The 20183-nt window shown below is 44.4% G+C and overlaps 1 protein-coding gene across 1 annotated transcript; it reads right to left on the bottom strand.

The window, feature by feature from the left end:
- Positions 1-210: 210 nt before the first annotated feature.
- On the bottom strand, positions 211-12263 carry DYRK2 (dual specificity tyrosine phosphorylation regulated kinase 2). Its single transcript, XM_045829115.1, has 3 exons — positions 12128-12263; positions 11409-11557; positions 211-3864 (listed from the first exon to the last, which is right to left on the bottom strand). The coding sequence occupies exons 1-3, from the start codon at positions 12174-12176 to the stop codon at positions 2257-2259; spliced, it is 1806 nt and encodes a 601-aa protein (XP_045685071.1). The 5' UTR covers positions 12177-12263; the 3' UTR covers positions 211-2256.
- Between the last annotated feature and the right edge of the window lie 7920 nt (positions 12264-20183).

Consider the following 20183-nt stretch of genomic DNA (forward strand, 5'->3'; position numbering starts at 1 on the left):
TTTCACATGTATAATTGTTTCAGAGGGAAATTCATATTAATGGCAGGCTCAGGTTCATATAGTTCAACCTAAATGTGAAAATGAGACTGAATATGGAAGAGGAGCATTGCAAGGGGAAAAGAGCCTTTATGTTTTTGTTTATTATGATGACCTAAAAAAGCTAACCATCATTAAGAGGCTTGTGGTTTTACAAAGCCATCACACCAAGTCTTAACATTTCTTATGCCTTTAAGCCAAAATTTAATAATAAATACATAATCCTTAAATTCTGTAAGCCAGTGATTGGGGGTATCATCACATAAGCATCATTTAAAAAGCAATTTACTAACACATTGCGCTTCCACAGATTACACAGAAATGTGTACAATATGATAAAGAATTTGCCTAAGGAGAAGCTATAATTTTTAAATACAGAAGTACAAATTAATTTATCAGTAACACCCTTAAATAGAAAGCAAACATCAACATCACTATCTTATTAATAAGCTAATCTTATTACTGTTTTTTGGCAAATCTCTGTAATATTTCCTGAGCATTTTTCTCCACCATTAACTGACAAAGCCTCAAGATAAGTGTTTTGTTCAAAACTAGCTTTTTTAAAAAAGTAAGAAAAACTGTAGGATTAATATTAAAAAAAAAAAGACTTAAACCGGAAACTTTCTTGGCCTCACTGGGGACCATGCTTTAAGTACTTGTAAATCAATTTACAGGCAATACAATAATATCTGTGCATATAAAAGAGTATTTATCTTAACTTACACTACCCAAACCTATTTCCAAACAGGCAGAAATCTTTCTATATTAAATTGCACATACTAAAATTTTTTTTCACGTGCCTTGCAATTGATATATACCACTGCTCATACATTAGTGATAAAATACTGAAATTTCCACTGTGAAAATAATTATCATTCAGAGAAGAAAATAGTCATTTACTTTTAACTCTCAGTTACTTTTCCAGGTAAAGTGTCATTCTCACAAAAACAGTCAGTGCAATCCAAAAGAAAGTGAAATAGAGGAATGCAATTTCTGTGGTTCTTCTAATGATACAAAGAATAAATCAAACCATTTAACTTGAGGTTGAACTTTTCCTCCTTTAAATTTGCTGTTAAAATTGGCCTTATAGAACAGCTACAATGACTTCTGCTCATCAAGAGGATTTTAAACCCTCTTCTTCTTATTTTTTTTAAAGAAACAGTTGATACTTTCCCAGGCTAAGAGAACCTTACAGTGGTACCTAGAAAGTGGGAACTCATGCTAATCTATTAACCCTTCTTTGGAACTGTGGAAATCCCCACCTTCAGTAGCTAGGCTGCTGTTCTTTTTTAAATTGGATATGAAACGGTGGTCATAATCACAGCTGAAATGTCTCTTTTCTGTATTAACAGTCTAGGATATCTGTTTGAAGGAAAAAAACAAATCTTAATGCAAGCAACGGATGTGTGGTAAAAGAGTAACGAAGAAGAAAAGCAAAGAGAAGGGAGGAACATATCATGGAATACATTTCTAAATTTAGGTGCAAGACCAATTCTGTAACATGAGGCCTCTTTAGAAAACAGCTAGCCGATCATATTAGAAGGTTTGGAGGAACACACACTTCTCTATTTACCCACCAGGTCTGGCTGGCCAGCTCTGAGAATGTCAGAATGCTAACTGATCATTTCCACCATGAGGATTTTATTTTGTTTGAGCATGACTTCAGAAAAAAAATCTCTAAGGTGCAGTTTTTCTTGAAATATCATTTTTGTCCTGACCACTCCCCTCCCACCAATAACGACTACCCAGATAACCTACGGACAACAGAGGCAGGACAGGCTACACCTGCACCTGGACCCGGAGCATGGAGAGAGAAGGGGGGCCTTTGGGGGCAATCAATCACCTTGGGGAGAATAAACTAGGAACCATACGAACATAGTGAATGTCTCTGACACCAGTCTGTAAATGCGTGGCAGTCATGAAGTATCAATGGCCTGCCACTGATGTTTATTACTCTGCCACACTAAGTACAGTAAGGCTCATCGTACGTTTAGAACACAAAACCAGTTTCAGAAAGTATAAAAACTTAAAGCATTGTCCCCATGTATTTTATAAAAACAAAGCAAACAACTTTCTTACATTAAAATAAGTGCTGGAGAGATACAAATGAGTTGAGTTATTGAGCAAATAAAAACAGGTCTGAGCTACTCCTTTCCAACCCAGTAAGGCTCAGCAACATTGTATTGTATCTTTCAGATTACCAGCATCGGGGGACTCAGCTCAGCTAACAAGTTTTGGCAAGACTGTCCTCTGCTGAATATTCCCATTGGCATCTGTCATCTGTGCCAAATTAGTCCTCAGTTTGGAAGCAGAGCTGGAAGGTGGAGGTAACTTGGAAATGGAAGTGATAGCACCAGTGCTCTCGGTTATCCTTTTCACTGCCGTCTTCTCCGCCGCTGGAGGCTTTGGCAACCGCCTCCTCAGCCAGGGATGCCGTAAAGCCTGGCCGGGGGTCATGCGGACCACAGGATCCCATTCTAAACACTGTTTCAAGAAGTCAAGGAAAAGGGGATCATCGCAGCCCTTCAGAGCATTCCCCCACTCTCTGCTCTCCGGCGGGCCCCTCAGTTTTCCCCTCCGGGAACGGCCTCCATTGAGAACCACAGAGCCGTCTGAGAGAGTCGTGACAGTGCAGTAACGGGGATAACCCTTGGAGCTCACGAAATTTTTGGCTCGTTTAGATGCGTCCAGCAGTTTCTGGGAGGGCATGCCCAACAGTTCGATCATACAGGCCAGCTGGTCTCCTTCATCTTCCCCAGGTAAGAGGGGGTACCCGGTCAGGAGCTCCGCTAAAATACAGCCCAGGCTCCACATATCGATGGGCATGCCGTACCTGGCGCCAAGGATCACTTCCGGAGCCCGGTAAAAACGGGACTGAATGTACGTGTAGACACGCTGATGCTCGTAACAACTGGAGCCGAAATCGATCACTTTAATACCACTCCTACCCTGCTGCTTTAATAAAATGTTCTCGGGCTTAAGGTCACAGTGAATTATTCTGTTTTTGTGCAAAGCATCCAAGCACTGCAGAATGGAGTGGGCAAACTTGCGAACCAAAGGCAGGCTGAAGCCCTGAAATTTATTCTTCTTGATGAGCTCATAGAGGTTCATGCTCAGCAGCTCGAACGTCATGCAGATATGGTTGCGGAAGGTGAAATTCTCCAGCATGTGGATGACGTTCATGGTGTTGTCCTTGTCCTGCTTCCGCAGGTGTTCCAGGATTCGAATCTCCTCCGCAGCCTGCCGGTGAAAGCGCTTCTCATTCCGCACCATCTTCAGGGCCACGTGCTGGTGGACTTTGTGGTCATAGGCCTTGACCACCTGTCCGAAGCTTCCCTTCCCAATGACCTTGAGGACCTCGTACCTGTAAGCCACATGATCGTGGGGCACCTGCACGTATGATCCCTGGTCATCGTCATAGCCACCATTGTTGGGCCCACCTGTCATGCCCTGGCGCTTCTTTGCATTTGGACCCAAGAAGTATATTTCAGGGTAGCTGAAAATCTCATGGTGTTCAAAGGTGGTTAGTTTTTGCATGTATTGCTTCATCGCTTGTTCCGGTGTCATGGGGGCGGCTTTCACCTTCCCCATGCCTTCCACCGACTTCAGAGAGGTGGAGCTCCCCTGCCGCCGATGGATGCTCTCCAGCTGCCGCTCCGGTACCACCGGCAATCCCGTTTTGCCCACTGTTGTAAGCCCATTTGGTTGTGTAGTGAGCACTGTCCGCTTGTTACTGTTATCCTCAAACAGCTGCTGCACCTGGATCTGTCCATGGCTGTGGCTGCCGACATGGAGGTGGTCATTCATGGTGTGCTTACTGCCACTAATCTGGAATGCAGAAAGGGGACATGAATACAATGGAAGAGGTCTGTCTATTCCAGTGGGATGTTCTAAGTCCGCTTCCGCCCCGCCCCCTCCCCCATTACCAAATCCAATTTGGTTTGAATTCACAGTCAGCATGGGGTTTACTAAACAGAAAGCTGTGTGCCTAAGAGGGACCACCACATGAACACTCAGACAGGGAGAGTGGATATGATGCTGACAGCCTCCGATAAAATAAAGGAAAAAGAACCTGGCTGGCGTAGCTCAGTGGATTGAGCCTGGGCTGCGAACCAAAGCATCGCAGGTTCGATTCCCAGTCAGGGCACATGCTTGGGTTGCAGGCCACGGCCCCCAGCAACCGCACATTGATGTCTCTTTCTCTCTCTCTTTCTCCCTCCCTTCCCTCTCTAAAAATAAATAAATAAAATCTTAAAAAAAAAGAGAAATACCACAGTGCATTAAAAAAAAAAAAGGAAAAAGAGGTTAGTTGGCTTCATGAGACTACAAAACTGAGGATCCTGAAAAAAGGACCCCAAAAATGTTACAGCTTACAGATGAGCAGTTTGCTGTGCATGTTAAGGGTCCTTAGAGTAAGTTCCCTATGGAGACAGACGATATCATTTCTGTTACTCATTCTATACCTAATGCTGAGCACAGGGCCTGGCACATCATAGGTATTCCTCTTGATCCATACTTGATAGCAAAATGAAATAGGATACAGAAAAAGCACAAGCACATCGACTCTCTGCTGGCTCCCGCTCCCCCAGCTAATAGCTCCCTTGCTACCATAAGGCAGGAGCCATGTCTGTCCCATTCACTTCTCTTTCTCCAATGTTTAGCTCGCTCTATTCTCAAAACATCAGTCTCCACTACCTGGAAATCCAGCTGCTTACACCTAAGAAAATGCATTATCCACTAGCAAAGAAAACTGCACTTTTAGGCTCGACAGATTCCAGTGTAGATATGCACTGCAGCATCTTGTAAACCCCCAACCTATTTTTAAAAGTTTCCGGGCTTCACTGACTGGGATGACCATTTAAGGCTATTCAGCCCAACAATCCACCCTCTCTTTTGGGCCTTCCTTTGGTCAATGGCTCAGCTCCCTTAAGACATGTATTTCTCTGGGCTGCTGGGATACTCAGCTTTCCAACAAGGAATACAAAGTAGCGATTTCTATTTTCAGGCACACATGCCATCCCTGAACATTCCTGTCTAAACAAAACTAATGGTCTAAGCCAACGCCCCTCCCCCCTCTACTGAGAATCTATGTGAGATTTCTTTCTTTTTGCATTATTATTGCAAAGAGGTGAGGGGTGGGACAGGACTGACAGCCAGGATACCCCCTCCCAGTTAGGAATTCTTGCCATCTTAGACAACCAGCCAAAAGTCTTAGAGCATCCTGGTAAATTTTCATATGAAATCTTAAAGATCCATTTGTCACTCACATTCCATCTCATTCATTCCACCACCGTTAGCTGAGGTTTAGCCACACGAGCAGCAGAGTCCCTGCCTTCTAGCAGTTCACAAGCAACTAGCTGAAGCCCTTTACCATCAGTATTTTTTTCTGTTATCTCCTCCTAAGTCCTACCTTTTGGGCTTTATATACCACTGTAAGCACAGAAGTGCTCTGCACATGTAATATAATAATTCAGGCAATGGTTTGGGACCACCTAGATTATAAAATGAAATTCCAAGCTCTTCTTAGTAAAGAACCAAGACCTTCACATTTTCCTTAGCTGACACATGGCATCACAGTGGCGGTCTGAGGAGTGAGATTTCTCTCTCTGCATTCTTGTAAAACGAAGTAGAATATAGTATAGTATTTGGGCATGTCTGAAGTGTGATTTCATAGACTGAGGGATTTTATTTCTCAGACAGATTTCTGGAAGACTTCTAGTTGAACCCTTTTATTAAACACAGAGATGATATCCCAAGCAAAGTGAACTTATGTTCTCTAAGGGTAGCTGGACAAGTTACTTTATCCTTGTTCTATGCCATAAAAATGAACTGGGAAAATCTTGAGTATATACAAAGGTAGTGCAGGTTTGCTCATTGCTTTCGTTCCCAAGCCTCACTCTCTGCACCCCTCCTCCCCACTGTGGTCTTTCAAGAACCAGGAAATAAAATGACCTGAAATTAGAAATATGCCTCTCCCAGAGAACTACTCCCCTTCAGACAGCACAGAGAGATTTCATGAGAAGAATCTACATTACCAGTCTAGTACATACTACAAAAAGCATGAAGTTTCATTAGGAACAAAATCAACCTTGGGGCTTCAGAAACTCCTAAAAGATAGCAAAGTAAAACTTTTTGAGCATTTAAAACTGACTTCCGTTTTTATAAAAGCAATTTCAATGTTCTGCATAATATAAAATGCAATCACAAAAGTTTAGCGACTAGCACTAAAGACAGCTTGCCAATTAACTCGATCACTTCCCATCTTTCCAAGAGTCTTCTCTTGGTCTCCTCCACAATATTAACTATTATTCACCTGCCCATAGGTCGGTTCATGGATTCCACAGGGTTCAAGCCTCAACTCTTGTGACTTTTCACTCCTGTAACTTTCCCTGGTTGATGGTGACCACAATCTACACCTCTAGCTCAGACCTGGCCAAGCTCTGCCTCCTGAGCTGAAGATCCACGCATTCAACTACAAATCAACTGCCCACAGGCAAATCAAACTCCACTCAGACTTTTCTACAGAAACCAATTCCTCCTTCTTTAACCCTTAACTTCTGATAAACAAAAGGGTTCACCTCCACATAGTCACTCATGCTTTATACCTGGAGATCCTCCTCCAAGTCTCCCTCACCTTCCCAAGTCATCATTAAGCCTCATTATTTATATCTACCCCACCCACACTGCCTCACCTCACACTCCCGTTGTCTTTCATTGGGACAACTAAAGCAGCCTCCTCACACGACCCCTTGCCTCTAAGTCTAGAATTCCTCAAATTTCTTCTCTCCATAGCATTTCTAGAGTTGTTATTCAAAAGCATCATGCTGACACTGCCCTCGCTTTTGCTCAAGGCCCACGACTGCACCCATTTTCACAGATAATGGCAAGAACTCACAGGCAAGGACACAAGATTCTAAAATGTAGCGCCTAAATGACCCTAGTCCTTCCAATGTTATCTACAATTCTCACTATTCTCTCCAAGGGTGAAAAGGCTGGATTCCCCAAGACCTATAGAAACACCATTATTTTTATGCTCCTCTGCTTCTGGTGAGGCCATTTTCATAATGGTTAGGAGTCTGGGATTTTCGGTTAGACGCCTGGGAAATGAATCCCAGCTCCACCACTGATTAACTGCTTGGGTAAGGTACTTAATCTCTCTGAACCACATCGTCCTTAAACCAAAAAGAAGGTAACAAAGATACCTCATTAGGGTTCTTAGGAGAATTACCGTATTTTTGCATTGTATAACACACCCCCACATTTTTGGTCCAAACTTTCAGGAAAAAAAATCTTTCATTTTAATTTTTAATTCAATTTTTTATTTACTTATATTTAGAAACAAAACCAATTATTGTATTCCAGAGTATTACTTTGCATATGGATATCGTTATTGCTTTCTAGAGTTACACTTTTAATGTATAAGCATAAATTAAAGAATTAAAAACATTTATATAGATATGGAATTAGTACTACCCATGTATAACATGCATCCCTATTTTTCCCTCAAAAATTTGGGCAAAAAGTTCACATTATACACAGCAAAATACGGTAAATGAGGCAAAATGTATAAAGTGCTTCATATAGTACTGAGTAAAGAACTGTTATTATCATCCTTTCCTTCTTAACCACATCTAAGCAGTAAATTTCTAATCAACCTTCAGTGTCCAGTTCAATTCTCAACCTCCTTTGTGGAACGCCCCTTCCCTTCTACTTCACGGGTAATATTATAACACATTTTATTTGACTGTAATTGTTTTAAAGTACGATGTAGCCATCTGGCTATGAGCAATGTCTGGGCAGGGCATCTCTTATCTTTTTTAAGTTCCTATTAATATAAACCCAAACATACAGTAAGCACTGATAAACATCTGTTCAATGGAAAAATGTCAATAAAAGCTTGTTAACTCTCATGTCTGAGTTATCCCTGAGAAGTACCTTTGTACCTTCATAAGAAAACATGAAGTGAGCACCTAGGGAATGAGGAATTGTCCCTGGTGAGCCAAGTCATAAGATGTTAGGCAAAGCGTCAGCGGGGAGTTGGAGGCAAATGGCAGCAGCTGAAACGTACCTGTAGCAGATACATCAGCTAAACACCTAAAAGCGACGTATGGCACCTTAAAAACTTTCCAGGTCTTAAGGAGATTCATGTGAGAGGTTCTAGTAAAGGAGGACTTGGAGTCACAAACATGGTAAAACTCTAAAAATCAAAACCAAACTTGGAAGCACAATTAACTGTTCTACAAACGGCAGGGGGACCCTAGAAAAGTCAAAACATTTCCGGATACATAAGCTCACATCACCGCCTGAAGGATACCAGAAACCTCTCACTCTCCCTCAGCCTCTTGAAGCTTGAGACTGTGGCTTATTCCTGTTTGCCAATCCTTTCCCAGCACAGTGCCTGTCCCACTTAAAAATACAGGGGTGGGCAAAAGTAGGCTTCCAGTGGTGAGGACATGAAACAGAGAGTTTATTTTTGTATTACTTATTTGCATTATGTAAACCAACTTTTGTCCACCTCTTTATACACTGAAGGAATGCAACTGTGGGATACCTACAAGGCATGAGTTAAAATGGAGAGCGACAATAGCCTTTTCTGACCACGAAATAATTTAGTATTAAAAATTATGTAAGAAGAATAGTCTAACCAGTTTAGTAGTTTTAATCTCTTCCAATGATAAAATGAAAAACAGCAGATATTTCACTGTGCTAACACTTCTGGGCATTTTAAAACTCCTATGATGTCATCCTAGAAATGTTGTACAGTGTTATGGGAATAAAATGAGCCCAAAAGGACTGGAATTTTAGCTCCTCCTCAAGCAACTGATGGTCTATGTGGCCCTGAGTCAAATGTCTACTTCCTTTTCTTCTTCAAAATATTGTTTTTAATAGGAATATTCATTCTTCTTAATTCCAATTACTTCATTAAGGTAAAACTGGTAACTGGAAAGTGCTGTAAACATTAAAACACTTATAAAAGTGACACCATACTAATACTTGGGAATTAAAAAAATAAGTATATTGATATAACCTACACACTACATTGAAAGAAAAAAAACTAGTAGGAAACAAGGTAGTTATTGGATACACTTTTATGACAGACATAAACCAAATGACTAAGTGTTCAATAGTATATCCATGGAGATAGAGAAAAAAGAGCAATTCATAATCTTTATAGTCTTATATTTGTCTACCTGCTATATCATTTACAAGGGAAAATATGGGCAGGCTCCCATGATAAGATCCTTTTCCTCTTATTAATGCCCTCCTCCCCATGCACACACACACTCAATTTAAAATCGCTCTTCTCAGGTGCAACTGCTGTGGAATTAAAAACTTACAAAAACTGGAAAGCCATATGGGAATATGGATCTGCAAAGGTTCTTGCATTTATAATGAAATTAATACAATTTTCTAGAATCAGCAGTGCCAACCAGTATGCTACAGCCAGACTCAGGAGGGCCTAGGCTTTAGCTGCAGCCTTGATAAGAATTGACTAGGGAATCTTGACCAAACCAGCTGACTCGCCAGTCTTCTCACCTGTAAAATGAAGGACTGGAACCTGATAAATGCTGTGGTCCTTTTATACTTCCCTATTCTACGGAATCTGCAGTGCTGTGCAAATAAAACAAAAACTAAACAACAAAACCCAAAATCACACTTTTTCAAAACCAAGCCTCCAATGATAAACAGCATACTGAACTTTACAGATCAGTCAAAAACAGGTAAATCAGTATCACAGCAAAATGCAAGCATCCCTCATTAGGCGTCCTAAGGACCACCCTCACATTTTTTCATTTTCGGTCCACCACAGGCTATTCTTCTAGTGGGTGCCTTTTGTTTTCTCTAATCCTATTACATATTTCAATTGCAAAAAGGCTCTGATCAAGCAAAGCTGACCCTTATGAAACTGGAATCCAGATGCAAACCCAATTATTTTTCCCCCCGGGTCACACCAAGTCATGTGATTACATTCACTCATGGGGAAAAATGGATGCTATATTTTCCAAATTGTCAGGTGATTCCGAACAGACAAATAAACCCAAACCCTTTAAAACAATGGCAAGTCCTCAATTAAAATGTCACTGTGACAAGACCATTCAACCATGAGAAATCACCTGGCCAACTGACAGATTCTCTTCTACCATCAACAGTACAACACAGATTGGATAAACTTCTGTGGAGTGAATTCTTAGCCCCTGGGTCTAGCTGTGTCAGAAAAGATAGTGGGAGAGAGAAGAAAGAGTGAAACAACAACCAAATGTTTTCCTATGAAACTTGCACGCATCTGTTCAGGTCTCAGAGGATATACTCCACTCTACACTCTAGCCATCCTCTCACAAATTCTCCCCTAATAAACAAGTTTCCCGGTAACACATTACCCTCAGAGCTGCTCCTCTGGTAACCTAGAAGTGCCCTTTCCTACAAAACTCAACTTTCACTTAATGAAGCTAAATCCTTAGCAAGCATGCCTCACACAGAACCATCTTAGGCAGTTCCTCTGGAAAATCCAATTGGATATAAGACCTCGGAAACCTTCGCCTCCTCCAAGTGTACACCTCTTTGAGGCTGGCAGTCACCACCGAAGGGCCATCCCTGGGAGCTAAGAAAACGTACACACTGAAGTCAAATCCAGCTGGTCAATCTCTGCAGCCACCAATCCTGCTGGACTCCCCCCTGCTCTCCACCCTCAGAGGGACCTTGGCATCTATCAGGTGCCCTTCCCTTCCACCTCCAAAGCAAAGCTAGCCCTTTGCTTTTGAATGATATCCAACTGCAGAATCCTACAGGGTGGCTTGTTGTTCTGACAGCCGCCGTGGCTCTTAGTTTTGTTAATGTTAATTACAATTTCTGCTGTGTTCAAACCTGTAGCACTCATAAAACATGCTTCCACACGCTGAGGACAATTGGTGGTGTTCCCTGCTGGCTGGAGCCAGGCCTGGGAGGCTCTTTGAGGGATCGATTTTCCGGACAGGACGGCCTGGCTGTCCCCTAACATACATCTATAAATACCCACTATCCAACGTGGGGGAGGGGGGGATGTTTACCCGGTCTGGGAAAGGAGCACTGGGAAGCAAGAAAGAAAAAAGGAGGAAAGAGAAGGAAAGAGCAAGGAGGGAAGTTCTAAGGAATAGGAGTGCAGGGGTGGGCGGGCTCCGGAGGGGAAGTGAGGGGCCCGTGCCACGAATCTTCCTTTGTGGCTGCAGCTTTGGGCTCGCCCAAGTTACAGAGGGTGGCGTCTAGCAGAAGCCACTGGACAGGGGCGTCACACACTTCGACCTCTCTTTTCCGAGCGCCAGAACCCTCAAGTCCGGGTTTGTGCCCTGCCCCCTCCCACACCCCTTACCCCCGGACGCCCTCAAACTAGGTCTCACCGTGTGGGCTGCGGCGGCAGCGTTGCTGGCCCGCAGGGGCGGCAAGGCGATGGGGGAGGGCGGGCCGGTCCCCACTCCGCTCCGGGGGGGCCCCACTCCAAGCCCAGGGGAAGCCTGAAGCTGACGAAGAGCGCTGTCCCCTCCTCGGCCTGGGAACCACGCGCAGGAGGAGACAAAAGAGGGTCAGGGGGGGAGAAAGTCACCCAGACCCGATGGCCCCACCCCACCCCTCAGGGCAGCGAACCCTGTTCTCCTTGGGGGAGACACGGGGACCTTCAAAACAGGCGTCCAGGACACGGATCCCCCCGGTGCGCACCAAGGCAGGGGCTAAGGCAGCTGCAAAGTTAAGTCGGCCCCCGGGTGCCCGAGTTCTCGACCCCGCAGGTTGACGCGTTGGGCCAAGACTGGGCGGCCCGCTTTGCTGGCGGCCACAGGCCCAGAGTGGGGTTGGACTGTTGGCCAGGGCGCCACCGCCTCACCAAGTCTGGGGCTGGGGAAGACCCAGGACAAGCCCTGCCTGGCAGGGTCGGAGGGCTCCACTCAGAGCAGCCACCGGCCCGCGTGCAACAATGAGCAGAGCTGAGGCCAGGGCACACCGTCAGCCCGGGATCCCCGCCGCCGCGCAGACTTTGTTCGAGGTACCGCAGGCAGCGGGCGCCCGCGCCACGAGGGCTGGCCAAGACCGTGAGGGGCCGGCAGGGTGGCGCGGCCCTCCTTACCGGTAGGGTAGGCGGCGGGAGCGGCGGCCGAAGGTTTCCTGGTTAACATGGCCGCTGGAGAGGAAAATGCATTTCAGGGCTGCCGTCTCCACCGCCGCCTCCCGTCCTGCTGCTACTTCTGGCGGCCACCGCCGCCGCCTCCTCCTGGTCGCCCTTCTCGCAGATCTCCGGCGCTTTTTCGCCGTCTCGTGTCAGCTACTGCCAGACACACACAGTCCGCTGCATCCCCTCGGCGGCCCGGGCCCACCGCCCCGAGTCCCCCGCTCTCCTCACCGCCGCCGTCCTCCCCTCCCTCGGGCGGCTGCAGCACCCCCTTGCCCGTGCACATGCCTCGCCCTCCCCTGCGCCGCTGGCCTCCCCGGGTCCCTCACATAGGGCGCGGGGAGCGGGCTGAGCCGCGAGGACCGACTAGCTCTGGAGTCTGCTGCCCAGCTCGTGCGCGCGCTCCCGCGGACACTCGCCCAGGCGCCCGCTCGCGGTTAGGCTGGGGAGGGCAGCCCCGCCCCTGCTCCCCGTTGCCGTGGGTGCAGGCCCCGCCCCGGACTCCCCCTAGCCCAGCCACACACACTCACGCACACCCCACCCCCACACTGCCACCCACAGGAGTCCCTCCCCTAACTCAGTCATCTGCATGGCCACCCCTCCACTCCCCGGAAAACTCTGCGGCCTCTGCTTGCCCTCCACCTCCCCCTTCGGCCATCTGCACCGTTCCCCTCACCTCCCCTACTGACGACCTTTTCCCCACCCTGTCCTCTCCAGCCCATGCAGCACCCTCTCCTTCCCTACAGCGCAACCTACCGCTGCATCCCTCCCACCTAAATCGCTGCAGAGACCCCTTCCCTGCCATGCGCGCCCCCAAATACAAACGCATTTTCAGCTTTCGAATCAAATGGCTGCTCACACACAATACTGTCCCCCTCCCTTGTCCCTTTGGCTTAAACACTCCCTCTCCCCAATTTTTCATGTAAATAACTTAGTTGTGCGAGGGTCACCTCTGTAAGTCTAGCCCTGCGGAGGGCCGCAGATTAGCCTGGTGGACCCTCGAGCATGAGCAAAGGAGGGGGCTGCCCTCCCACCTCCACCACACGCGCCCTCCCGATTTACTGACGCCAGATGACCGCTCTCCAGTCGCTAGGACAAGGGGAGGCAGAAAGGCGCGTGTGGACGGCTGCCGGGGAAGCAGTCGGCTGTGGGTTGCTAGGCAAAAATAAACATCAGACACACCTCGCATTTCCTTACAACTTGGAGCCTTTCCCCAGCGCGGCCACTGGGAGAGAGACACACCTTCATTTAAGCTTGCTGCCTTGAGGATGTGACACCTTCAATTCCTCTGATCCCCAGACACTAGTCTCCCCTTCTCTTCCAAGACACATAGAGAATCCCCCTGCCCCTTGAACTTGCTACCTACAACCTCGCGCTTCCTTGCAGACTGAAAATCTGTCTGCCCACCTCACAACCTGCGACCAGTCTAGTCTGGAGCATATGCCTCTGTCCAAAGGTCACAGAGGCGAAGCTGGGCGATTCCTGATGACTTAAGCTAAAAACAGTGTGGTGCACTTCCTTCCCGAGGCGCGCCAAGTTTCTGAAGTTCTCCTGGGGGCCTTTGTCCATTACACTCTGCCTCGGGTGTCTCCCAGCCCGCGGAGGAACCAAGTTTGCAGGCCTGAACTAGTGCAGATTCAAATCAGAAGAAGGCCACCTCTTGCGGGGTCCAAACGTCCCCGCTGTTTGCAAATTGTCATAGCAACCTCCCAGAGTGATCACCCTCAGCTTTGTACACAAACCCAAAACAGAGTATTTCAAAGGTAAAGTGTGACCCTTCCAGGTCTCCAGGGCTCCTACAGGGACATTAAGGATAGGGGTATTGGCAAAAGGAGCAGGTGGCAAAGAATACAATTTTGTCTAGTAATACGTACCTCCCAAAAATCCTCTTGGTGGTTTCTGATAACATAGAACCACACTGAAATAATCAATCCAATAATATGTCTTGAGAAGAACGATGATCTGATTCAGCCCCAGAAAGAATATTCATCAGGGACTATCCCATGCAAATCCACTTGGGGAAACATATTTAGTGTTCAGAATTAACTAAATAAAAATGTGCTGCTCAGTAGCAAATATGAAGTTAGAACCCATTTCCTGACTCCCAGTGTAATTTCACTATGCTTTCTAATACACTGCCTTGGATTTTAAAGACCTCACACCATTTTTTCTACTTTCCTATTCAAAACAATTATGTTCATACTATTTTCATTTTTTTTAAATGAGTACTTCATACAAATGATGTTCAAATAAAAAAACTGAAGTAAAAATTTAATTGCAATATAACTGATGCCTCTTCTCACTTAAATTAGTCTTACAATGCTTCAACAGAAGCTAAATATGCTACTGCTTTTTTCGTGAATAAGAAAACTGCTAACTACTGGAAATCATAGTTTGTGAAATCCAAATTAGTTGTCTTAATCTGTACATTACACATGAGGACAAGGAACACACATTTTTGTTTTACAAAGGGACACAAAAATTACTAACTTTAATCAAAGAAAAAGAACACATGGTTAAGGAACTTTTCCTACTATATTTATTTTAAGACATGATAAGTACAATTTCTACATATATATAGTTTATGCCCTGGCTGGCGTAGCTCAGTGGATTGAGCTCTGGCTGTGAACTAGGCATCACAGGTTCGATTCCCAGTCAGGGCACATGCCTAGGTTGCAGGCCACAGCCCCTAGCAACCGCACATTGATGTTTCTCTCTTTCTCTCTCTTTCTCCTTCCCTTCCCTCTCTAAAAATAAATAAATAAAATCTTTAAAAAAAAGAAGAATCTTAAAAATATATATATAGTTTATGTATATATATCTATACCTACATATATCTATATATCTATCTACATAGATATATATATAGTTTCTGACCTTAAGGAAAATTTTCAATTAGTCTAATTTTGAACTATTTTAATTATAAATGGTATACCTCTCAAGATGATATTCTTACTGACAAGTATTAGTATTTGCAATTATTTGGATTTCTCTCACTCTAAAAAATATTGATGACCTCATCCTAAATTAATGTCAAATAAAAAGATATACAACTGTGCTCCCTGACCTTCCAAAGAGGATGAACTGGGTAAACTCTAAGAACTATTACACTCAAACTTTATTATTCTAATGCATTATTATTCATTCATACTGTACATTTACCTCTTTATAAACCCTTTCACCAACAGCATCATGTATAATCTTTTCAACACATAACTGGACCAAAACTGTATTGAGGTAAAATAGTAACCTCCTCAGTGTGCTCCATTCGGTTAGTAAGAGTCTGCTCTTCAGTTCTCGCCTGTTGTAAAAACTCCATCTGTTGTACATATTTATAAAATCCAGATTCAGATAACAAGTGGTTAGGCAGGGTGTGGCAGAATTGGAGATAAAGAAACTTTGAGGAACTCAGAATGGGGGCTTATGGAAGTTGATTTTTCACTGGGAAAACTACTGATCACATAAAAAAAGAACTGGAAATAAACAAGAAAATTGCTGGTCTCAAAACACACTCAGTCATTTAATTTCTTTATCCCAGACACATTTACACAGAATTTAGTATGCACTAGGCCTAGGGGATATGATGAATCATCTGATGTAGTGGGCTAGGCTTCAGTCTGCCAATCTATTAGCACCTCATTCCTCAATTAAGCAATAAATAGTAAGCACTTAACATATTTTTGACATTATTAGTACTGGGGCTACACAGTTAAATAAATAATTCCTGACTCTGGTCATTGTTATTAGAATTTGACAATCCAGGAAAAGAGACAAGACATTTAATGGTGCGATGGGGCTGAAATCAAGGAACAGGAGGGACTAGTGAACCCTACTTAAGTGGTGCCTGACATCAAAGGTACTGTGGTTTTAAAAATGCCTGACTGTTTGCCAGTCAGACAAGCCAGGCTAGGACATTCTAGGCAGAAGAGGATGAGCAGAAGCACCATGGTACAAGAAAGCACATTGTATTCTGGGAGAAGTATAAGAAACTCAGAAGAGAGGAAACCTGAAGTGGGAGGGAGAGGTGTGGTACTACTATTTTTACAAGGTTAGGGTTATGGATGATAGCTTAAGAATTATTCGAAACCTTACCAGCTGTGGAAATGTAAAAATAAGGCAAAAGTTCTCTTAAAGCAACTAGGAAAATTACTAAGAAACTGACTCATTTTGGATAACATAGACTAATAGGTAAGTTGTGCCTAACTTCCCTTAGGAGAATATTATTTACTGATGGTATATTCCATGTGTCCATCACCAAGGTCCAAAACCACCTGGAGAAGACCATGAACCCAATGGCATGAAGTCCGTGAATATAACCTCCTCAGATGTAGGGGGCATGGATGTCATAACCAAATGGCCACTAGGTATTGCATCTGCCTCTGTGGCCACTGCTGGTATGGAAATCAAGAAAGATTTCCATAGCACTAGAAAGTTGGTGACCAGAAGTGTCTGGACCTGTTGGTCATGTTTTGGTCAAGGTACTTACCAAGCCAATTTCCTTAATCCTAGGTGAGGGAGAGTGCATTTGTCCCCTAAGATAAGTGAGGTAACTGGAAAGATTAGGGATATTGTCCAGCATTTCTTGGGGACAGTTCATCCAGTTTTTCCAGCTGCGTCCTAAGGACAGAGTTAATGTTGAAAACCAGTAAGTACAGAAAAGAGAAAGCTAAATCCTGGAGGTGGTGAGTGCTGTGATAAAGAGCCCAGCTGGGACTGGGACTCAAATACTACCTTTGATACTTCCAGGACAAATATGAGCATGGTGCCCGGTGTGTCCAGGAGCTTCAGAGGAACAGGAGTGTCATGACTAGGTGAGGTCCCCAGGGGCTGACCCCCAGACCGGCAATCCCATGGTAGTGGACACACCATTGGCACAACTCATAGAACAGTTGCCAGTGGTGTCAGCCTCCAGGAAATAGGCTCACGAGGCTGCAACAGGAGCAAGTAGCCAGGAATAGGCTGATTCCCAGGCACCTGAAATCATCCTGGATCCCACACCTGGTGAGGAATGAACACATAAAAGTGATAACAAACCCTGAGAGCAACTTTCTACTAGGAAGTTTGCTATTAATGGAAACTGTGGTGCAATTGTGCACACAGAGAAGAGTAGGGGGGAAGGGACCGTGACAGGTCTGAAGAATTCTGATGCCACTCTAACCAATACTAATGCTATCTAGTAGCTAAGAAGGGGCAAGTGGGAAGGAGAAGGTGTGAGCACTGAGGGCTGCACGGGGCACTGCTGCTGGTGTGCCTTAGCACAGATGCAATAAAAACTTGCTGCATGGAACTGAATTTATTTTAGCCAAAAATGGGCTAAGGGCAAACATCCACATCAAACTGTCAGGACTTCCCATAAACAATGAAAAGGGACTCAACTTCACTTTATAAATTTTATGTTATAGATTTCAATTCTATATTATTTTACATAGAACACATTTTATTTCTTTCCATATAAATATAGACGTATAATCAATTATCAAGTTCCTTCTATGTGTCAGACACTGACCTAGATATTTGGAACAAAGCAGATGGAGTCCTTGTTCCATGGATGTTTGTATTCTAGCATGAGAAGAATAACAAATAATGTTATCACATGCGGTGGAAGTACTATAGGGAAAACGAAGTGATGTTGGAGGATAGGGAAAGATAGAAGACAATATTAAATATATTACTTTGGGTCATTAGTGAAGGCTTCCCTAATGAAGTAACATTTTAGCAGACTTGAAAGAAGTGAAAAACATGTGGAAATCTTCAGGCAGAGGGCCCAAAAAATGCAAAGGCCTTGAAATGAAAACATATTTGGGGCAAGAAAAACAGGTGGTTGGAGCAGTAAGTAGGCAAGAGGGAATGGGCTGGAGATGAGATTAGAGAGATAGCTAGGATCCAGGCCATGTTAAAGACTTTGGATTTTACTTTGAGTTGGGAAACCACAGCTTAGAAGTTTGAAGATACCAAACCAAGAGTGGGAAGTTACAACTAATTCTTTAAAAAAAAAAATCTTTAATGTATGAAGGCTCACCTCCCCCCGCCACCCCCCCCCCCCCCCGGCCCCGCAAAAGGGATTATCTTCTGGAGGGCAAGCCCCTTGCAGTACAGGCTTTCTCTACTAGGTGAGTGTTCTGGGATCCCATCTGTATCTGTGTATCAGCTGGTGTTGTTGTGAGAGGCTGTATTCAGCTTCAGTGAATTTTTTTTGAAGACTCAATGTGTTTACACATTTTATGATGGGTGATTTACAAATGCACCTGCCCACACTGCACTGAGTGTTCAGAAGTTTTTGACCAAAAAACAGTATGACCCTCGTGTCCCACCCTCCCTATTCACCCAATCTTGCCCTGAATGACTTTTTCCCCTCTGGATGGAAAATCCGGAGGAGATTTGCCAATGTGGAAAAGGTGAAACAAAAAATAACAGAGGCACTAAAAGGCATCAAAATTGATGAGTTCAAAACTGTTTTGAGCAGTAGAAAAAAATGTCTCCATAGGTGTATTGCATTAAATGGAGACTACTTTGAGGATGACTGGGTTTTTTGTTTGTTTTTTTTTTGTAGGACGTGCAATTTATTCCAAGCCTTTTTTAAATATACCTGTAGCTTAAACATGTAAGAATAAATACACAATTTTTTATAAATAAATTCCAAGTTTTGGGGGTTCCCCATCATATAAGCATTTTTAGACATTTTCTAACTCATATTATACTAAGCACTGTGGAAAATAAGAAGCAAGCACAAGCCATGGTCTCAATTCTCAAAGGAGCTTTCAGTCCAGCTTGGGAGAAAGCTCATACCCCGGGAAACATTTCCACCGCACAGTAAAGAGCATGTGTAGCCTGTCTTCCTGTTGCTCCCTCAGATCACACTGGAAATCCCGCTCTGTGCCACAGAGGCTTTACAGACGACATCAGTGGGCTCCCCTACCCACTAGCTGCTAGCTGGATTTAGCCAACAAAAGGTCCTGGCAAGAGACTTAAGGGCTCAAAGACAGTAAGATCAGGCTATTTATATCTGTGGCTCCCCCCACCCCCATGCCAGCTTGCCACAGATTGTCTATGTCCTTTCACTGAAGACCTCAGCTCCTGTCAGGGAGGCCTGTCCTGCAGCTACGGCTACTCTCTTGGAGTCCTGGACACCATTCAGTTCCCTTGTTCCTTCAGGCCTAGAGGTGGTAAGGGTTTCTTGCTGTTGCTAGTTCTATGGTGCTTCATTTTCCTTGCTGATTTCTCATTACTGTACCCATACTCTTGTACACAGTCCTTGAGTAAAACTCTGTGCCATGTTTTTGTTGCCAGATACTGACTGATACAGAGGAACATATATTTATATATAAGTGTAGGTTATGGAATTTAAATACTATATAACTCTAGAGGGCTAAGAGAATCTGTGTGTGTTGGAAGGATCAGAATGGGGTTCCTGGAAAAGGTAGAATTTAATCTGGGCCTCAAAAAATGAACAGACTTCTTTTAAGCCAAAGAAAGGCACTCGGGCTGAGGGAACGATATGTGTAAAGGCAGAGAAGTGGGAATAAGCAGCAGCAGCCCCTAGACTAGCGATGGGACCTCAGGAGGACTAGAAAACAGGGTGGTGGGGAGTGGAGTGGGTTGCTAGGTCATGCAGTGCAATGAAAGCCAGAGAGAGGAGTTTCTACTCTGTGTGGATGGAAACAGTGACCAGTGGAGATTTCTGAGCACTGAGTTGAACTGAGGAAAGTGCTAAGAAGGAATGTAGATCAATTTAGCTGCAGAGTGTTAGAGAGAGTGGAGTGGGAAGGAGCAGGGGCAGAAAAGACTGGTTTGGAGGTGGTTTCCAGAAGCAGCAGAGGGTGGCACCACAGGGAGGCAGGGGTACAAACTGCTTATCTTGATGTTCTCTCTAGAGACAAAGAGAGGGACCTCTGAAGTAAGGAGAGGCCAGAAATAATGGAAGGGCCAGATGTATTTCTTGCTACCTTTGGGTTTCAGAAGTATACACAATTCTTAAAGCTGCTTATCTAGGCATTTTGCAATAAAGCTCATTAAA

Source organism: Phyllostomus hastatus, unplaced genomic scaffold, assembly GCF_019186645.2.
Source record: "Phyllostomus hastatus isolate PE091 unplaced genomic scaffold, TTU_PhHast_1.1 phas_scaffold_93, whole genome shotgun sequence".
Taxonomy (NCBI): Eukaryota; Metazoa; Chordata; class Mammalia; order Chiroptera; family Phyllostomidae; genus Phyllostomus; species Phyllostomus hastatus.